The sequence below is a fragment of the Carassius auratus genome, chromosome 17, assembly GCF_003368295.1.
Source record: "Carassius auratus strain Wakin chromosome 17, ASM336829v1, whole genome shotgun sequence".
NCBI lineage: Eukaryota > Metazoa > Chordata > Actinopteri > Cypriniformes > Cyprinidae > Carassius > Carassius auratus.
In genome coordinates this window covers 15,071,131-15,092,381 of record NC_039259.1, presented here as the reverse complement: position 1 = coordinate 15,092,381, position 21,251 = coordinate 15,071,131, and the positions used below count along the sequence as shown (strand labels likewise).

General features: G+C 36.4%; 1 protein-coding gene across 1 annotated transcript; it reads right to left on the bottom strand.

The window, feature by feature from the left end:
- Positions 1-7,488: 7,488 nt before the first annotated feature.
- LOC113117351 (GC-rich sequence DNA-binding factor 2-like) lies at positions 7,489-19,652 on the bottom strand. Its single transcript, XM_026285967.1, has 18 exons — positions 19,318-19,652; positions 19,144-19,245; positions 18,933-19,067; positions 14,812-15,048; positions 14,621-14,718; positions 14,380-14,483; positions 12,250-12,433; positions 12,039-12,162; positions 11,815-11,875; positions 11,535-11,617; positions 11,180-11,379; positions 10,257-10,398; positions 9,946-10,067; positions 9,785-9,861; positions 9,571-9,637; positions 9,052-9,198; positions 8,820-8,959; positions 7,489-8,640 (listed from the first exon to the last, which is right to left on the bottom strand). The coding sequence occupies exons 1-18, from the start codon at positions 19,586-19,588 to the stop codon at positions 8,529-8,531; spliced, it is 2,406 nt and encodes an 801-aa protein (XP_026141752.1). The 5' UTR covers positions 19,589-19,652; the 3' UTR covers positions 7,489-8,528.
- Between the last annotated feature and the right edge of the window lie 1,599 nt (positions 19,653-21,251).

Here is a 21,251-nt window from a genome sequence, read left to right as displayed (position 1 = left end):
AAGAAATGGGCAAAACTGTCTCTTCTTGCAGATAAAAAAAATCTGCTTTATGAAGTTTCATACATAAAAAATATGATCTTTCAAGTATTATGGGGGGATGGCGTACTTCACGCAACATATACAACATATAATCATCACTTCCCTGCAGTTACTGTTTACTAACAAAGTGACAGCAGCAACTACTGACCTGGCATATACAGTAGGCTATGTAATACAGCGGTTTTAGCCGTTTTCGTGGATATGTGTAAACGCAAATCATTTTGAAAACGGTGTGTAGTTGTGAAACCTTTTAAAAACGCAGTCTCTGACGTCATCATTCTCGTGTTTGTAGACTTTTCAGTTCAAGTGTGTGGATTATAGCATTGATTATTTTTTATTCTTCTGTGCATCACACAGAAAAAAAAGATTTTGATGCCAATATATTTCATCACTTTAAGAGTGTAACATTTTTATCTTACACCTTAAGCTTAACTACATATAGACAATGTACAGTATTTGAGGTTGACCTACCTGCAGTTTGCCTTCTGTGATGCTAAAGAAAAGTAAGATTTATTAGGGTAGAGAGGGATCTCTGTTAAGGTAGTAGCCTCATGGACATATTTTCAGTTCAGTTAATATATAAATCATCACAGTTTTTTTTTTACTGTACTAGGAAAAGGGACCCTCTCCATACAGACTAATAAAACATTGGAATGTGTCAGCATTTAAAAATGTCTTCTGTGTGTTATATAGAACTCTATATCCATAATATATGCTAGATTATATGTGACCCTGGACAACAAAACCAGTCATAAATTGCACAGGTATATTTGTAATAAACAGTCAACAATACATTGCATTGGTCAAAATTATCTATTTCTCTTTTATGTCAAAAATCATTACGATATTAAAGGGATACTCCACCCCAAAATTAAAATGTTGTCATTAATCACTTACCCCCATGCTGTTACAAACCTGTAAAAACTTTGTTCATCTTCAGAACACAATTTAAGATATTTTGGATGAAAACTGGGAGGCTTGAGACTGTTCCATAGACTGCCAAGTAAATAACACTGTCCAGAAAAGTATGAAAGACATCATCAGAATACTCCTTCAATGATTCAAACGTAACATTATGAAGCGATGAGAATACTGTTTGCTTCTTTGTGGCTCGGCTGACACAAAAGAGCGTAGGCAGTTTTGAGTGATGTGGAGAGACACAAAGGAGACTGTTTACAAAGGAAATGTTGAAAAAAGTTGTTCTTTTTATTTTATTAGCATACAAAAAGTATTCTCCTCGCTTCATAACGTTACGGTTGAACCACTGATGGCAGATGGAGTATTCTTATGACGTCTTTCATACTTTTCTGGACTTTGACAGTATAACTTACTTATGGGACAGTCTCAGGCCTCCCAGTTTTCATCCAAAATATTTTAAATTGTGTTCCGAAAACGAACGAAGCTTTTAAGGCTTTGGAATGACATGGGGTTAAGTGATTAATGACAAAATTAGACATTAGACAAAATAGATATTTAAAATCTTATTATTATTTTTTTTTTATTTTATTTTTGCACCCTCAGATTCCAGATTTTCAAATAGCTATATCTCGGCCAAATATTGTCCTATAATAACAAACCATAGATCAATGGAAAGCTGATGTATAAATAAATAAAAATGTATAAAAAGAAACTGTACCTAGAATGAACAATTCTATTTCTATTAACTAATAAGATTGATATATAATATATATAATAATATACTGTAACAAATGTATTGTCTTTTGAGTTTTAAATTATTAATATTAATAATTACAAAATAAAAATGTGCATCTTGTTGGGGGAAAAATGCTGCCAACAAAGTGCTTGGAGATGAAGCTATTTTGGTCTCATGACAGGCTGCCTGAACAATGCCCACCCAAGCATTTATATGCCCTATTTCCTACTGTTCCTGCTGGCTATGTCTGCTTTCACATGGAATGTCTTTGGTGATACTTTTCTTATTGATATTACATTAGCTAAAGATCTTTAAAAACTCTCACTTTTAGAAATACACAAGAAAAAACAGACTTTAAGACCACTGAATAAAAGAATTGAATAATTATTAAAATGTGTGTTTACATTAAATTGAAATGTTTATAATATACAGAAACATTCACATTCATGTTAAAATCTGTGAATAAGAGATGAGCATAATTTACTTGTTCCAAAATGTATATATAAAACCAATCAAATAAATAGAGAGATTAGGATTCAGAGCATGGCTGCAGCACTAGATGTAGAGTTACTTTAACAGTGCTTGACATTTGGAGTCCTGCTCTAGTTGCCTCCAGATAGCGTGTGTAAGCATAGAGTTGACAGTACAGTCAGAGTGCATTAGACATGAGTGCCCTTAACTCTCCTGTCTAACATCCTCGCCAGGAGACAGATAATTAATCACATCCTTTTGGCATGACACAAAAATATGGACTCTGTGAAGCTAGCAGACAAATATTACCTCAGTGTACAGTAGGGCTCAAGAGTGACACTGAAGAGCTGGGATTCAGTTTAAACCTGGTTATAAACAAGACATTAAGGATTTGAAAGAAGGGAATGAGATGCTGTTGGAACATAGTAAATGTTTCAATTCAACTTTTTTTTTTTTTTATAAAAATGCAAAATACCAGTATATATGTGTGAATTAATTAATTGGTTACCACCAATGTTGGTTTGGTTACCAACATTCGTCAAAATACATTATTTTGTGTTCAACAGAAGAAAGAAATTCATACATTCATGATGTAACGCTAGAAATAGGGCTGATGATATAATTCAACCTTGTGACTCATGAGATGGAGAAATCCAATAGGAAAGCAAAGCTCAGGATGAGGCGAAATATATGTATTCAGCAGCTCCCATTAAAATGCTCAGCCATTGTTTTTACAGAAGTTGAACTCTGTATCTGTTTAAGTCATTAGGAAGGAATACCACCCCTCCTGACCGGAGGAGACCAGAAAATTTGAATCCCCATCAAACTCTACCCCTGGGATAACCTCTGAAGGTATTTTGTGTAACCAAAAAGACATAAGTGAATCAAGAGAGGCACAACAAGGATCAAATGCTTCTGCCTGAGGGAAGGAAAACAAAAGGAAAAGAATTGTAGTTTTATGAGACCCTGTCTAGTAGAAAATAAGTACTTGGATCCTAATATGAACACCTAATTCACTTTAGACCATTTGATCATTAAGTGTACATGTAGAGTCCAGAGTTGGCATCTAACATACATTGCAAATCCTGGATCAGAGCTTTTGAACTGCAAACCTAAACTTATCTTTAGGGTAAGAAGGTTTAAGTCATGGACATTTTAGGTTAGTTAATTGAACAGCAGAAACTTTAAATGCAATGAAATTTCTTAATGATAGCCATTCCCTATCGAAAGGTAACTCTCGTTGCATCGTCGTTTAAAGACTGCTTGGGGGAACTCCTGTTTACTCTATTACTGAAGCCTGATTGGTTAACATTTGTGTAGCTGCACAAAACAGTGAAGCTCGAGCCTGCAAGAGAGGGTGGAGTTGACTGCTATATACACATGCATCTCAATGGATTAGAATGTCATGGAAAAGTTCATTTATTTCAGTAATTCAACTCAAATTGTGAAACTTGTGTATTAAATAAATTAAGTGCACACAGACTGAAGTAGTTGTAGAAGTAGTCTTTGGTTCTTTTAATTGTGTTGATTTTGGCATCACAGATTCTCTCTGGGGTTCAGGTCTAATGAGTTTGCTGGTCAGTCAAGCACACCAACACCATGGTCATTTAACCAACTTTTGTTGCTTTTGGCAGTGTGGGCAGGTGCCAAATCCTGCTGGAAAATGAAATCAACATCTTCAAAAAGCTGGTCAGCAGAAGGAAGCATGAAGTGCCCCAAACTTTCTTGGAAAAAGGGTGAAGGGGACTTTGGTTTTCAAAAAACTCAATGGACCAACACCAGCAGATGACATTGCACCCCAAATCATCACAGACTGTGAAAACTTAACACTGGACTTCAAGCAACTTGGGCTATGAGCTTCTCCATCCTTCCTCCAGACTCTAGGACCTTGGTTTCCAAATAAAATACAAAACTTGCTCTCATCTGAAAAGAGAACTTTGGACCTCTGGGCAACAGTCCAGTTCTTCTTCTCCTAAGCCCAGGTAAGACTCCTCTGACGTTTTACGTGGTTCGTTAAATTCTTTGACACGTCTGTGTGTAGTGACTCTTGATGCTTTGACCCCAGCCTCAGTTCATTCCTTGTGAAGTTCACTCAAGTTCTTGAATCGATTTTGGTTGACAGTCCTCATAAGGCGGTTCTCTCGGTTGGTTGTGCATCTTTTTCTTCTACACTTTTTCCTTCCACTCAACTTTCTGTTAACATGGTTGGATACAACACTCTGTGAACAGCCAGCTTCTTTGGCAATGAATGTTTGTGGCTAACTCTCATGGTGAAGAGTGTCAATGATTGTCTTCTGGACAACTGTCAGATCAGCAGTCTTCCTCTGATTGTGTAGACTAGTGAACCAAACTGAGAGTCAATTTCACCATATTCAAATTTTTTGAGATAGTGAATTGGTGGGTATTTGTTAAATGTTAGCCAAAATCATCATAATTAAAAGAACCAAATACTTAAACTATTCAGAATTGAATTAATTTAAATACAAGTTTCACAATTTTAGTTGAATTACTGAAATAAATTACATTTTCCACGACATTCTAATTTATTGAGATGCACCTGTAAGTCGGCTTGGAGCGCGATCTCATCAGATTCTTCTCCTTCAGTGACATGACCATCTCTTCGCCTACTCTGCAGAGGAAGAAGCAAGGAGACTTGTCAAGTCAAGTCAAGTCACCTTTATTTATATTGTGCTTTAAACAAAATACATTGCGCCAAAGCAACTGAACAACAGTGTCAGAAAAACAGTGTCAATAATGCAAAATGACAGTTAAAGGCAGTTCATCATTGAATTCAGTGATGTCATCTCTAAATAGTGTCTGTGCATTTATTTGTAATCAAGTCAAAGATATCGCTGTAGATGAAGTGACCCCAACTAAGCAAGCCAGAGGCGACAGCGGAAAGAAACCGAAACTCCATCGGTGACAGAATGGAGAAAAACCCTTGGGAGAAACCAGGCTCAGTTGGGGGGCCAGTTCTCCTCTGACCAGACGAAACCAGTAGTTCAATTCCAGGCTGCAGCAAAGTCAGATTGTGCAGAAGAATCATCTGTTTCCTGTGGTCTTGTCCTGGTGGTCATCTGAGAAAAGGTCTTTACAGGGGATCTGTATCTGGGGCTCTAGATGTCCTGGTGTCCGCTGTCTTTCAGGACAGTAGAGGTTCTTTCTTACTGGATCCCGGTGACTGCAGTGACCCTCTGATCTGGATACAGACTGGATCTGGTGGCCACGGTGACCTCTGAATGAGAGAGAAACAGACTAATATTAGCGTAGATGCCATTCTTCTAATGATGTAGCAAGTACATCAGGTGTTATGGGAAGTGTTCCCGGTTGTGGTTTACCTAATTAAAGCTTAACTTTCAGCATAATTACTCCATTCTTCAGAGAAACAAAGTTTTTCAGAAATAATTTTAATATGCTGATTTGCTGCTTAAGACACAATACTGAAATTCACCGTTGTGCTAATATTTTAGTGAAAAAAAAAAGGAAAGAATGAAAGAAATTAATTTCTTTAAAAAATAATAATAACTTCACCTTATTTTCCCCCAGGCATCCAATGTTTTTACAAATGTGACTTTTTGAAATGTGGAGTTGCAGTTCCTGGAAAATGTACATGTTGGATGCATATTTGATATTTGAGAATATATTTAGCTCTGAGACCATCAGATGAACTCCAGAGCTGTAACTGACTAACTTATGGGAGAAGACATCAAACAGAACCACTGTTTATCAGAATAAACCAACAGAGATCTCATCTGTCATGTGATATATCATTTAGCAGAAGCTCTTTCAGCATGACGAAACACTTTACAGCACAGCTGATTGGGAATTCCTGATCATATTGATTCTGCTGTATCAGATGTTATTCAGCACTTCAGAACTTTGGAAACTCATGTGATGTATCACATGACTGGTCATTTTGAACAGAGACTACTGTCAACCAACTCTTAAATGCAAGATAAATGTGGTTAGCCTTTTGTCTAACAAAAATTCTGCTTCCTGTTTCACAGTCTCACATCCATAACAACAAAACTTGATGTTTTCCAGCATTCTTTGTGACCCTGGACCACAAAACCTGTCATAAGTAGCATAGGTATATTTGTAGCAATAGCCAACAATACATTGTATGGGTCAAAATTATAATTTTTTTCTTTTATCAACAGGATATTAAGTAAAGATCATGTTCTATTAAGATATTTTGTAAGTACGGTAAATACGTAAAAACTAAATTTTTGATTAGTAAAATTCATTGCTAAGTACTTCCATTCATTTTTTATGACTGGTTTTGTGGTCCAGGGTCACATTTGAAATGTTACAAAGAGCATCTTATGCTGATACTTAATCCATGGTTAATTGTACTTATTTCCAGGGCTAAATTACATTTTAAATCAACGTTTTCAATGAGGACTTTTGAACCACACTTGTTTTATTCATTCCCCATTTAACAGGTCTTTCCTGCTAGTTTTTCATCTGATTGTTAAGATTGCAAAGCCCCACTTCAAGGGTCAAAGGAAATAAAGGTAAATATTGCACATGTGAACAAGTTTATCTTCGGAGTGGAGCAATTCCACTGGGCTGATGCATTCAGTTTCTCAAGAGGGTTCTGGCTGGCATTATGACAGTTATGGAATCATTTCATGAAATATCTCACCCTAGTAGAATCAAAGAGAAATACTCGGAGTGAATAAAACCTCACAGTTCAGTGACGGACTTGTCGAGAGGTGAGAGATCTAGCATTCTCACAGTGAGGTATTCATGTGTGCACAGGTCAGTCAGTGACTATAGTGCAACTCAAATGCTGAAATGTTCAGAGTTTTGTGTCAAATGCTGAGATTCTCTATCACCACATATATTTAAGAAGTGAATATGTTCTTATCATGTAAACATCTGGTTGGACTGGCCTGTTAGACATGGACATGGATGTTGTCTCTGAGGATCCATTCAATAAAATGCCATTGTTTGGTTTACCAGTTATGATGTCACCCTCATAAACTGAAGCATGCACAGGAAGAAAACAAACCACAACTAAATAATAAACCTATTTATTGAGTCTCTACTGAGAAATAAAAAGACCCAGAATATAAAACCAGACTTGTATAATTTCTAAATGTGTGATAAACTTGCCTGTGCAAATATCATTGCATAAATGCCAGCATGTTTTTTTTTAGCATGCTATGTGGTTGCTAGGGTGTGCAGAATAAAGCCCATCCCCAAGTCTCTATTCTAACCCTTGTATGACTTGTGTATCTACAGTAATTTTGTTTTAAAATAAGTCTCTTATGCGAATAGGAAATACTATTATAAAAAATAAAAACGAGATTACTGAATTATCTTTTCACTGCAAGGTGAACTTGCACAAAAAGCATTTTATTCTCTTCCATTGCATTTATGGTAAACGGTAGTTTAAACATGCATGTTTGACGTGAGAACCAGTGATGTTTGTTTTTGCATGTTGTTATAACATTCATTGTTGAAATTTCTGACTTTAAATTGGGTAAAGCATATTACAGTCAAGTAAAAAAAAAAAAAAAAAGTTTATCACGTTGTAGTTATGCGAAGCATTATCTATGGATGAAGCCTACTGTGCACTTGCATTATAGGCAGAGATTTTTCCCCCTAAAAATCCATCTTTTTGTGCATCTGATGAATAAGCACATACATTACATTACATACTATAGTACAAAGTAGATACTGTACATATGGGAGGAATGAGGATGTAAAGGGTGGAGTTGCCTTTCAAGGTCTCATTCACGCCAAGAACCATAACGACAAAGATATAGTTGGAAAAAACATTCTTACTATTGAAGTATAGCAGAGTCCACACTACATCCATAATAAATGCACAGAGAAACTATATATTTGGAATCACTTTCTGAAAACTTTTTTTCCCATCTGATGGACATCACTTAAACTGATGGCAGAATAGCTTCTCAGTTTCAAACATCTGTGAGAGTATTTTCTTGGAAGGCCGAGTTACTTCACAACAGGAATTCTCCCATTCATGGTGAATCTGAATGGTACGTCTTGGTCTAAGCCAGTAATATTTGATCCAAGACAAGAATTATTCCAACTCCAGGAAACAGCTCCTTTGGGACATACGTTCCAGATTTGTTAGACCATAATATATGTGGCATGCATAAACAAGTACAATGAGAACCATTTATCATTTCATAAAAATAACGACATTGAGGAATAGTAAAATATTTCATTTTTCCTGACAGGAATAAATTACAGTTCGAACCAAGGTAAAGGAAAATGAAAACCATGTGGACCAAAATAACAAAAATTATTCACTCCACATACATATATCAAAAGACTTCGCACCTTAAAAACATACAAAAAACCTGCTGCCGACACAAGATGGCTGCTACTGGAGAGTTTTTAACAGATCCTCACAATGATACTTTTCTGTTATAGTCCTAATACTGTCATGAGCCTTTATGTTCTTCAGGACAAACAGCACATCAGATAAAAGTGTCCTGGGGGGAAAAACAAATAGAACTATTAATACAAAACAAATAATTGTACCCTTTTCTTACAAATCACATTATTCTGAAACATTTTATTATACCTTTGAATCATTATTTAATAGCATAAATAATGTGAAAGGACTGCTGTATAACTATACATTAGTCTGAGGTTCACTGTTGTACGTTACCGAGTGCTGCTGGAGTCTTTGTTGTGCTTAAATAAGGCATGAGCGGTCTGAAGAAGATGTTTGCTGAAGTTCTGCAGCTGAGGTAGTGACGATCCAGTGTTCACATCAGTAAACCATGATTCTGGAAAACAACCTGCAATCTTTTCAGAACAATAACAGTTTTATAATTAAAGAACCACTTTGCTACCTTTATATGTAAAAAAATATATATTGATACTGTAAGCAAAGGCACCTTTTTGCATTTCTGGATGGTGTGATTTGGATCGGATTCGTTAAGAACAGTTATCATCAAGTAACGGTTGAGAAGTTTCTCCAACATCAGCTCTTTGAGAATATGTTCAGGAATCACACCATCCCATAATGCCATGTTACCAAGCAACTGAAAAACACAAAGATTCATATAACAATCAGCATTCAAACATAAAAAACCCTAAGACCCTAGACATTGGTTTGATTTCATGAACATACTGTATATTAACATCAAAAATTTGGGTTCAGTAGGATTTTTTTTTTTTTTTTTTTTTTTGAAGAACTGTGGTTTTCAAAAGAAGTCTTATGCACACCAAGGCTGCATTTATTTAATAATCAAAAATGCTGAATTTTCAGCAGCATTCAATACACGTAGTTAATCTTATAAAGTATTAATTTATTTAAAAATAATAAAACTCTTGACCCCAAACTTTTGAAATGTATATGGAAACAGCAAGGGCATGTTAACGGTCACAACATGACCAGAAGTGAAATGTCAAACCTTCACTGCAGACCAAAACTGTTTGTTCTGAAACAGGAACTGTGGGGACCGTTTATCCTCTAAAAACCTTAGCAAAAAGCACAATGTATAACTCATTACAATAACCTGACAATCACACACAAACTTCTGAATGCACTAATAATCAAGCAAAGCACATAAAGAGTTTTTAAAATGTTAACCAAATATTAAAAACACAAATCCATATAAAACGTACTTTTTTGGGTACAGCGGGACAAAGATGTCATTGTCTACTGCAGTCCTTAACCTCTGGATAACTGCTTCTACAAAAGCCTGCAGGATGAAATCACAAGCTGATTATATTTACTGACTTTACATCCATGAAGTTACAAGTTTTAATACACCTTAAGACAATACCTTGACAGGTTTGCTTTGTTCACCATCAAATACAGAATAATCATCCTGTATTCTCTTACACAGTGTCGTGAGGGTTTGAGACTGCTGCGCAGACAGAGGGTCCCACACCAGCTCCACGAAACCTGCCAAAAACATGCTACATTTTAATAAGGTAATTAGATCTGCAATCAGACAGCCAGAACAAGAGATTCTGATATGCATAATAGTAAATTAAAACCAAAAGTGTGACATTAAATAATTCTCTGAAACATTCTGTTCACAAATTCTATGTAGAATGTAGCAGGCTGATATAAAGCAAATGCCATAGTCACCTTGAACTTTAGAGAGGATAGTCTTCTCAATTATGGAAGGCAGCGTTGTCTTATCCATGTTCTCTGATTCCTCATAACCCTGACCGTGACAGAACCTCTCAACGGCAGAATACCACGGCAATGCCTCAAAGTCTTCATCTGCCTGCAGGAAAAATATACAGTGAAATGCAATCATTAAAGGTATAATTCACCCAAAAATTAAAATTCTGTCATTAATTACTAACCCTCATGTCATTCCAAACATGCAAGACCTTCATTCATCTTCGGAAAACAAATGAAGATATTTTTGATGAAATCCAAGAGCTTTCTGAGCCGCATAGACAGTAAGGGAACCACTGATATCACATATGGACTGTTTTAATGATGTCCTTGCTACCTTTCTGGGAACTGAACATAGTAGTCCCGCTGCAGTCTATGGAGGGTCAGAAAGCTCTCAGACTTCATCAAAATCTTAAATATCATTATTATTATGTATAGCGGTATATTGTGACACTGCCTTTTATGTTAGCAATGCACAGTGCTGCAATTTTAATAATCTGTCAGAGGCACAACAAAGTGTTGAACACCCTTAAACATGTAATGCAGTTGAAGAAATGTGGTTTATTAAAACAACCTACCACTGCCTAAAAATACCCAGTAGAATAGTGATATGTGATGTACTTAATCTGTAAAGATGTAATATTTACAACATTTGATTCTAAGCATATTAAATAATCAAAATTTTTAACAATTACTGTCAAATCCTGAATTTATACTGATACACAGATCTTGATGGAAATATGAGAAAGCTAAAATTCTAAAACAAGGAGGTTCAGATCCAAAAACAGATCTGATCTGAACAGCAAAATTGCCATGAAACTTCTCAGAATTCCCTGTATTGAATTCTGATTCAATAAACTGTAGATATAAAAACCATAGATCACCTGAAGAGGATTCCAGCCAATGAGCTGGTGTCGGATCAGGGGTGCCAGGAGTTTTGGGATGCACAGGCCAATGTAGGCATTACTATAAGATTCCTGAAAGGAGACACGCCACTCATCAAATCTAGAGAGTATTTTCTTCACATCCCAGAAGTCCGATTGAACATCTGCAAACACTTCCTGTGCCTTTTTCAGTAGATTATCTGCAATTGAATCTAAGTTATTGATGCAGAGACATGTTTGATATGGACTATAAATGCAAGTATGGATATGGTCTTTTTGCTTTAAAAGTATTTCTATACTCTGACAACAATGTCTAAAAATAATATTTTTTGTGCTTCCATGAAGCCTCTCACACCTCTTTTACTTAGTAGCTCTGCCTGCTGCTCAGCCGTCGGTTCCCAGTCACACGGCACACACCCAGTGTCTTCTTCAGACAAGCTAGAACATGAAAACACAGGGAATTTAACAACTGATGATAAATGACTTTGACAGCTGTAATTTACAGATTATGAGCATCTCAGAAAGCCTACAAAGGCTGTAATCTATAGTTTCAAAATGTCAGGCTTAGCGTATGCAGTATTTACAGCAATAACAGTCAGTAATGGTGAAAGTGCAAACATAATAACCCATCTCACCTCTGCCAAGTTGGGTTAGAGACTCCAGTTGTGTCACCATTGCTGTGTGAATCAGTGTTATCTATGAGACAGCCACAATACACAATATTATATGAATTAATGTACATTCAGTCCTGTGATAGATGGAAAATATGACCAATAATAATCACATAGTGGGCATAAGATGTGAATTGTCCTCTACAAAATATTACATACTACAAGGAAGTAATCAGTTGTAATCTTACAGGTTAACTTCTGAATCTGTGAAGACTCCTCCTGTAGTGCTTCTCTTCTCTGACTCATCAGCGCCTCTGCCTGGTCAATATAGAGACTGTGCATGTCCAGCTCTACAGAGTTTATTAAAGCCATCTGAAAAATAAAGTATACCGCCAATACTTTATAAACTGTATTTGGATATATTTAATTACACAGATGGTTAATTTAGCAAAGATTAACCTTCTCAGACAGGCATTCCAGAAGGTTTCGTGAGAAGACATTCATGGTACGGTAGAACCGCAGCTGCTCATCTACAGCATGGTTTTCAAGGCTCTCCAATGAGCTCTTGGCAATTTCCATATCCAGCTGCATCCTCCTTAGGTCTGCTTCCCGCGCCCGGTGCACCTCCCTCAGTGAATCTAATCTGGAGCAAAACAATTGCATTTGTATTTTATTTTATTTATATTTATATATATATATATATATATATATATAGGGCTGGTAAGCAGTAACAATTTTTTATCTAATTAATTACATGATGTGGTGATTAATTAATCGAATTAATTGCACATCAAATTTGGAGAAATTACTTTGATGTCATACACAGATCGGTCTGCGCAGCGTCACTTCAAAGCCAACGCGACTATGGCCAATGGTTCAACGTGCCAAATGGTTCACATGGTTCAATTCGTTCAAAATGTGGATTAAGAAATTAAATGTCAGTGTGGGTTGCTTGGGGATGAACAGTTTTGATGTGTCTTTATATTTTGGTTGGCTAAATTGAGCAAAACAGACAACATTGTGTCTAAAATAACACATTAACTTTTTAATGAACTGTTGTATAAGATGAGCATCACATTTGCACTCGTGTGACATTGCACTTAGCCTACAGCTCGTATGATATTTCTTAACTATGTTATGTAAATATGAGACAAAATTTCAAACAGGGGCATTCTGCCCCATATCTTAAATTTTAAGGATATTCTCTAGGCTCCATCACGCAATGTAAGTTGCCCTGCCTCATTAGTCATCAATCGACAGTATGAAATGGCAGATGATCCACATAGGTCTGGTCTGGGGCAAGTGCGTCTATATATATATATATATATATTTATATATATATATATATATATATAATTTAGTAAAGACAAAATTGCTCTGTTTGCTGTGGAGTCAAGACATTTGCAAATATGGTTCAAAGATGAATAGGAGACAAAATTACAGAATGTCACATTTTATTATTAGCTGTTTCAACACATACATATTTTACCAAATAAAAAAGCCGGCACTTTAAGAGTTCATCCCATTATTTGATGTGGGAATAAGTATTGGTACAGTTGAATTTAAGGCAGTGGTAAAATATTAAAAGCTATTAATTTTGTTGCAGATCCCTTACATGCAATCAGAGCAGTGAGTCTGTCACCCAGACCCCCATAGACTTCAGACTCTTGGTCTCCTCCTTTGAAATGCTTTCCCCAGCCTTTGATGCAGCCAGTTCCAAGTGTTGCTACTTTTGGGGGGTTTCTGTTGTCTTTAGTCTCCCCTTCAGCTGGTGAAATTCATGTTCAGTCGGATTTAAATTGATTGAAACTGATTTGGCCAATCTAAGACTTTACATTTGCCCTGATAAACTCATTGACTGAACTAGCAGGGCGCTTTGGGTCATTGTCTTGATGCAATATAAAGCGTTTTCTGAAGAGTCCGGTGAACATTTCTTGAATATTGGTAGCCAAGATGATTTTGTACCCTTCCAAATTCATTATGCTTTCATACATTAAGTCGTCATTAAAATTAAGAGGTCCTGTTCTAGAGACAGCCATGCATGCCCAATGCCATGACACCACCTCCACCAAGTTTCACAGATGAGATAATATGCTTAGAATAATTTGCAGTTCCCTTTTTCTCCACACTTTTGCTTTCCCATTACTTAGTGAAGGTTAATCTTGATCTCATCTTTCCATAAAACTCAGTTCCAAAACTCTGCTGGCTTTTGCAAACTCTAATCTTGCCTTTCTATTTTTGGTAACTCTAAAAGTGCTGATCTTCTTAGTTGGTAAGTCATTTGTGTGTTGAATCACCGAATAATAAAATATGACATTCTGTAGTTTAGTCTTATATAAAATATTTTTAACGCTGTTAATTTTGATACCATTAATATATACATATGAATATACACAGTACACACACATAATGTCAAATAATATAATCAATTGAATGTATCCTTGTTCAGCAAATGAATTTTTTTTTAAAGGTATAATAATAAATAATATATAAACTAAATAATAATATGATACAGGTAAAACCCCAAAACTTTTGAACAGTAGTTTATAGTTACACTTTATATAAAAGCAATGGATTTCTGCAGCTTACTTTACAACGATTCTCTTCTTGATGACATCAATGCTGACTGTTGGAAGTGTTTCGGGGATGTCCATTTTCTTCTGTCGGGCAGGTCTTGGAGCCTGCCACTCCTTCTGAGAATACAAGGAAAGGTCCTTGAAAAGCTATGAAAGCATTGTGTAATAAAAAAGCAAGTTAAAGTCATGTTATTTATAATCCAAATGGCTCAAGGACATGAACTCATGTTTCATGTCACAATGGAGGGTCTCACTTGGTGTCTTTTGACTCCTTTTCCAATTTGCTGTTCTTCCCAAATCTGCTGGTCTTCCTCTTCCTGGCTGTCAGAAAAACTCTCATCACTATCACTCCCTACAGAAAACAAACACAGAACATGTCATCTATCTCAAGATCTACTTCAGTGTTTTAATATACACAAGTACTGTAGCACCACAAGATTCTCACCCATCTTCTCAGCCATTCGCTCTCTCAGAGTCTTAGGTTTGGGTGCAAAGTCGATTCTGCGCTCATGATCGTCCAGCTCATTGTCACTGTCTTGTTCTCCATTGCTCGGATCTTCTTCCTGTAGGCTTCCAGGAGTGCGGGGTGAATCCAGTGAAATGTAATCTTGCTGGGCTCTGGCTTGTCTCCTTTTCTCTTTTGCAGCATGAATCTTTTTTGCATCAGGAATGATGACTGCAGCTTTTAACAAACAATAACATTAACAACCAGACTTAAAAGGAACACTCCACTTTTTTTCCAAGTGTTAGAGAGTAAATAATGACAAATTACATACTTCAGTGAAATACTGCTTAGACTCTCCGGTGGTCTTTAGTCATTTAAACTGAATAATCTAACATTAAAGGGGGGGTGAAATGCTATTTCATGCATACTGAGTTTTTTACACTGTTAAAGAGTTGGATTCCAATGCTAAACATGGACAAAGTTTCAAAAATTAAGTTGTACGTTTGAAGGAGTATTTCGGTTCCAAAAATACCCCTTCCGGTTTGTCACAAGTTTCGGAAAGTTTTTTTTGAGTATGGCTCTGTGTGACGTTAGATGGAGCGGAATTTCCTTATATGGGTCCTGACGCACTTCTGCCGGAAGAACGCGCTCCCGTTTAGCACAGCACTGAGAGCAGACATTCACTGATCAGAGAGCGTTGCAAAATGTCACAAAAGACGCGTGTTTTTTGGTTGCCAGGGCAAGACAACCCTGCACAGATTCCCAAAAAAAAACAGCATTAAGGGACCAGTGGATGGAGTTTATTTTTACAGAGCATCAATGGAGTTGTGCAAGTGTTTTTGTTTGTTCCCTGCATTTCGAAGATGCTTGTTTTACAAACAAGGCCCAGTTTGATGCCGGATTTGCACATTGTTTATTTCTTAAGGATAATGCAGTCCCAACGAAAAAGGGTCACGATCGTGTGTTGGAACCGCAGGCGGTGAGTAAAACTGCTTCAAATATCTGTGTGTTGTTAACTTAGCTATCGGCGCGTAAGCAGATCAAGTAAACAACATGCAATGTTGTCATCAAACTGCACTTTCCACATGTACAGCTTTAAAAAAAAAAAAAAAAAGACGACAGAGTGGAACTTAGTCATTTTCCAAAACCGCTAAGCAAATATATACAGTTTCAGTACATACCACACAGAGAAGTCATTGCTGATGCTGCTCTTGTTAAATTTCAGCCTCTGGATCCGATTCTGGATCATAAATATACGCTGAATCTGACTGTTAGCCATGGTTTGTTTTGGACGCTCTCAACGCAAAAGCCTACTGGCGCTCGTGATTCTTTAGCTCCGCCCACACGTCACGCCTCCAGCCGGTCGTGTTTTTCCGGGAAAAATCGGTACAGACTATCTTTCTCTTATGAATATAATAAAACTAAAGACTTTTTGGAGTTATGATGGATGCAGTACTACTCTATAGGTACTCAAGATTAACAGGATATTGAGTGAAAACGAGCATTTCAGAACCCTTTAAATGTATACTTTGGAAAAGTACAAAACTGTTGGGCTACTTGCTACTTGAACACATTAGAAAAGGTTTCCTAATATTAGTTTTATTTTATACAGAAATAAATGGTGTTAATTGCAGAGGTGTCAAGTAACGAAGTACAAATACTTCGTTACTGTACTTAAGTAGAAATTTGGGGTATCTATACTTTACTTGAGTAATTATTTTTCAGCCGACTTTTTACTTCTACTCCTTACATTTCAGGCAAGTATCTGTACTTTCTACTCCTTACATTTTAAAAATAGCTTCGTTACTGCTATTCATTTCGGCTTGTTTTCATTCCGGCTTGTCATCATTAAAAAAAAATCCAGATAAATTGCGCCATCCGGATGGAGTGAATTTGATTGTGGTTGGTTGAGAAGTATAAACAGATACCATTCCGACACCCTATTGGTTTGTACGCGATCCATCGCACCTGCAACATGACACAAATCACATCACACTCCAGCAAGGACATAGCCAGTTTTGGGTTCGTTTATCAAAAAATATATTTCTTTAAAGTAGGGTTGGGTGTGGAACCTGTATCCGATCGCCTCAGAGTCAGTCCCCTTAAATTTCATTTGAAACCGGCATCAGGCCGGTCTCCCGTCTTTCAGCGCGCTCTTCAATCCGCAGACCGCGAGCGGAGCAGCGCATGTGTTGCGCAAACAAACAGAGGAAACAAGGTATGCGTTTATCGATAGATTGTTAGAATATCCGCATCTGTGCAGTTCTTTGTCATAAATACAGTTTACAAAAGGTCACGAGGAAGCAGTCGGTTTCTCATCTGTAAAGTTTTCACTCATCACACCACAGCCGTTTCCTCCAGCGAAAATCTAGCCCTTAACACATATGAACGACCACATACTTTAATTACACTTATTTTTAATATACTTAATTTAATCATACGTACTTTATACATACACTACTGTGCAAAAGTCTTAGACATGTTAGTATTTTCACTTAAAAGAATGGTGTTCGGCCAGTTATTTATATATTTTGCTGTAGTGTGTCAGTATAAAATATCAGTTTACATTTCCAAACATTAATTTTGCCGTTGTCAAACTGCTTGTGCATTCAAAATCGCACTAGATTATTATTAAAATTAATGGCAAACTGATATTTCCTACTGACACACTACAACAAAAGATATAAATAACTGGCTTAAAACCCTTTTTTGGGGTGAAAATACTAATTTTTCCATAAGACTTTTGCACAGTACTGTATTTTAAAAACGAAATTGTTGCTACCTTATAAAGAATGAGCATACAGTAATTCACAGACGGATTAAAGACAGTAACAGACAGCACTCATCTTAACTAAATATCAGAGTGATTGACAGAGATACAGTAGAAACATTATGTGTGGTTTTGTATTAAATAATGACCCAGATTGTGAAATACGTTTATTAGCCTTAGATTAAGGGAAGCATAACTTGAGAAATGAGAGCATCCAGGGTGAAAGCTATGGATTTATTTTAAATATTTGTAATGTTCTTTAAACTTATCCATAGTTTCTTTTTTTTTTTTAAGTATCGGTTCAGGCACAGGTTAGGTGCATAGCAGATGTACCGAATACAAGAAGCTATCAATCAAGAAGGTATCAGGATTATGACTTATTTTTCAGTTTTAGTTTTTGATTAATCACTTGGATTAATCATTCATTTTGACAGCACTATAATGTTTATTGTAAATAGACAACCATACAAGTGTAATTGTCACTAAGCCTGCACCAATGTTCTTGTCCATTGCCCTCGCAGATTCCTGCAGCTAAGCTTGGATGTACATTTACATTCCATTAAAGCTTATTGATGACATGCCTCTAAAGTTTGACTTTTTGGACCATAACAATAGTTACTGGTAACTAGTCATCATATCTCTAGTCCTTTAATGTATTTGCATTGTACTAAAGTGCGTTCATTTTAAATGGGCATATATGCGGCTGATGAAGACCTGAAGGTCGAAACGTTGCTTGATTAAATTCCTCTGGAGCAGTAGTTTTCAGTGTTCAGACTTCACTTCTTTATTTGTCTATATCATTTAGTTGTCTTGCACCTGCGTCCTAATCGGATGTTTGGGATGTGCACACCATTTTTGTATTTTCATATATGCGGCTGAAACAGGTAGCCTAGTGCATCCCAAATTTTTCAACATGAACATTTTAATATAACATTATAGTCATTATGGCCTTTAGAAAAATGTTTTTTTGAGGAGGTGGGGTAGTGCACAATAGGCCCCTGTGGTGCGGCCTAAGCTTTTGTTCTTAATGGCATTTTTTTCCTTACATTACTTTTACTTTTATACTTTAAGTAGTTTTTTAAACCAGTACTTTTACACTTTTACTTGAGTAAAAAGCTTGAGTTGATACTTCAACTTCTACAAAAGTATTTTTAAACCCTAGTATCTATACTTCTACTCAAGTAATGAATGTCAGTACTTTTGACACCACTGGTTAATTGGAAATTAATATTTTTAGTAGCATGAAATCCCCTCAAAATAGAAAATATTAAAGAATACATTTTATTGAAATTAAATATCACAAGTGTCACCCCTATTGAGGAATCCCAGAGGGTTATTGATGTAGTCAAACCTCTTTGTGGTTTTGAAGAACCAGATGAACTCGACATGGTAGAAGAGCTTCCTTCATCGCTGTCGGGAGGAATGTCTTCAAACGAGGAATCAGAATCACTGTCAGATTGCACACGGACATCCTTACTCTCCTTAACTGAAAACAAATGAAGTGTTAATGATCATAACGGTCAATCTGCAGAACTATGCCGGTATCAAAACAACAGACACACCCTGAGAGCCTGTTAACGGTGCAGGAGAAGCGTCTTTCTTCCGAGCCTGGAACACAACTTCACTGTTGACTGAACGTTTCACTGTAAAACTTTCCTCGGTGGCTGTAAGAGTCAAGTTTCTTCGTTGAAATAAATATATTTAGTGCTTTTGAGAGGTTGTAATAAAATACTCACAGTCTTTTTCATCTAGAAAGCTGAGTGTATTCTTCTTTGACTGGTGTTTTGTGTCTTTGGACTGGAGTGCGGTGACTGAGCGCTCCTCAGCGTCACTAGAGTCGCACTCGCGAGCCTTCGGACTAACGTTCTTTCGCGGCAAATCCGCTTTTGAATCCGCTTTCTCCATTTCCTTTCCGACATCGCCGCCGCTGAGCTTTTCATTCTCATCTTCATCGCTGGATTCATTTTTCCTTTGCCTGAAATTTCTGCGTGGCTTTTTATTAAACATTTTAAATCTAATCCAGTGTGGACGTGAAATCAACGACTCACTGACGTAGTTTGTACTTCCAGGTCGTCGTTCAGAAACATTTCATAATAAAACATTTCATAATAAAAGCCCCACGCCTGGTCTCTACCAGAGACAATTTATATATTATATATAATTTTCTTTACTAGGCTACATTGCAAAGCATATACTTTTTCTTCTCGTTTATTTCAGGAAAATATACTCCTCCTCATTATTATGAAGTGAAGAAATCGAGAAACTTTTATTTCTACCTGCCAGTGATGATTCTGAAGGACATACCTGTAAACTGTAAAGAACGCAATTTCATGAGCATCGTGCTCTTATTTTAATGCAGTTGTCTCACAGCCACTGCGGTCAAATATTGAGTTAAAACTTTAAAGTATCATCTATCTATATTAAATTCCAAATTCATCTCCTCCGATACCCATTTTGTGACCATTATTGAGCCGATTCTTTTCAATCAGCTGGAATGGTTCGGGACATTCTACGCTTAAAGTGGCTTAATGCATTACAACGGTGTTTTTAAAAGACCATACATTTTTAATAAAGCATTCTGTTTACAGACAAGCAGGTTATGGGAGGAAAATGTTTAACGCGTAATTAAACGTATCATATATGTTTGTCTGTGAATAGAATGCTTAATTAATGATTTGTTTACTGAGTTTGGTCTTTTTAAAAAGCGATTGTAATGCATTAAAACCCTCTGAAGTCCATTAACGCATATACGCGTTTTGCGGGTTAATCTCCTGATAACGCCGAAAATAACTTAAATTGGACTTCCAGTTTTTATCTTACAGATAAGAGAAATACATCAATCGAATCTGTAAAGTGTTTACTGTTTTTTTGTATACACTCATGATAAAAACAAAACGCTATACTTTTGTAGAATAAACAAAATAAAGTGTGCGTTATCTGCCGTCTCTGTCTCTGTCACCTCTCTTCACAGACACATAAATGAAACAACCCGAATCTCAGCGAATACTTGCCTCAAATACAAGATAAATATATCTATAGAACGCTTAAAATGTCTGGTAAGAGACAGGACATTCCTTGGAAATGCCAGGCATGTGATGTGAACTGTTTCCTGGAGTTGCACAAAGACCTATAACTGTGCAATTCTGGGCACTTTATGATAAAGTGGTCCCTTTTTTTTATCTTGCACTCTTCCTGATTACCTTTTTTTTTGCACTTTCCTTTTTTTTGCAGTTTCACCTTAATTGTGTCTTCTGTACTTTTGCTTACTTCTAATGTTATTTTGTGTGCTAGTTAAATAGTCTAAATAATAAACAAAAAATATATACATTTATTTTTTGTCCTCACATTCTTTCTTGTAACTCCTCCCTCTTAGTGGCATAGCTGACTGAATGGCTCATTATGCAGCTCATTATGCGGGCATTTGTCTTCTCAGGTGTAAATCACAATGATATTCATGATAGTTCACGCCCTCTCGCATACGACTTTTACCAACAAAAAGTGACATAGAAAATTTAAATCAATATATTGTTTTCTGTGGGTGAGTAAACAAGATGATTTTCACATCATTTAGAAAGAAATATTCTAGGCTACAAGCTCCAGTTCTCGAAAATCCCGGGAACCATTGTTCTTTATGTGTTTTATGGCCTTATTCAGGTGTTTTAACATTTTT

Coding starts and splice junctions, on each gene's coding strand:
- LOC113117351 (XM_026285967.1), bottom strand. CDS start 19,588: ATGTTTAATAAAAAGCCACGCAGAAATTTCAGGCAAAGGAAAAATGAA. Junction 14,719..14,811: donor GCGAATGGCTGAGAAGATGG/GTGAGAATCTTG, acceptor TGTTTTCTGTAG/GGAGTGATAGTGATGAGAGT. Junction 14,484..14,620: donor AAGGAGTCAAAAGACACCAA/GTGAGACCCTCC, acceptor TTGTATTCTCAG/AAGGAGTGGCAGGCTCCAAG.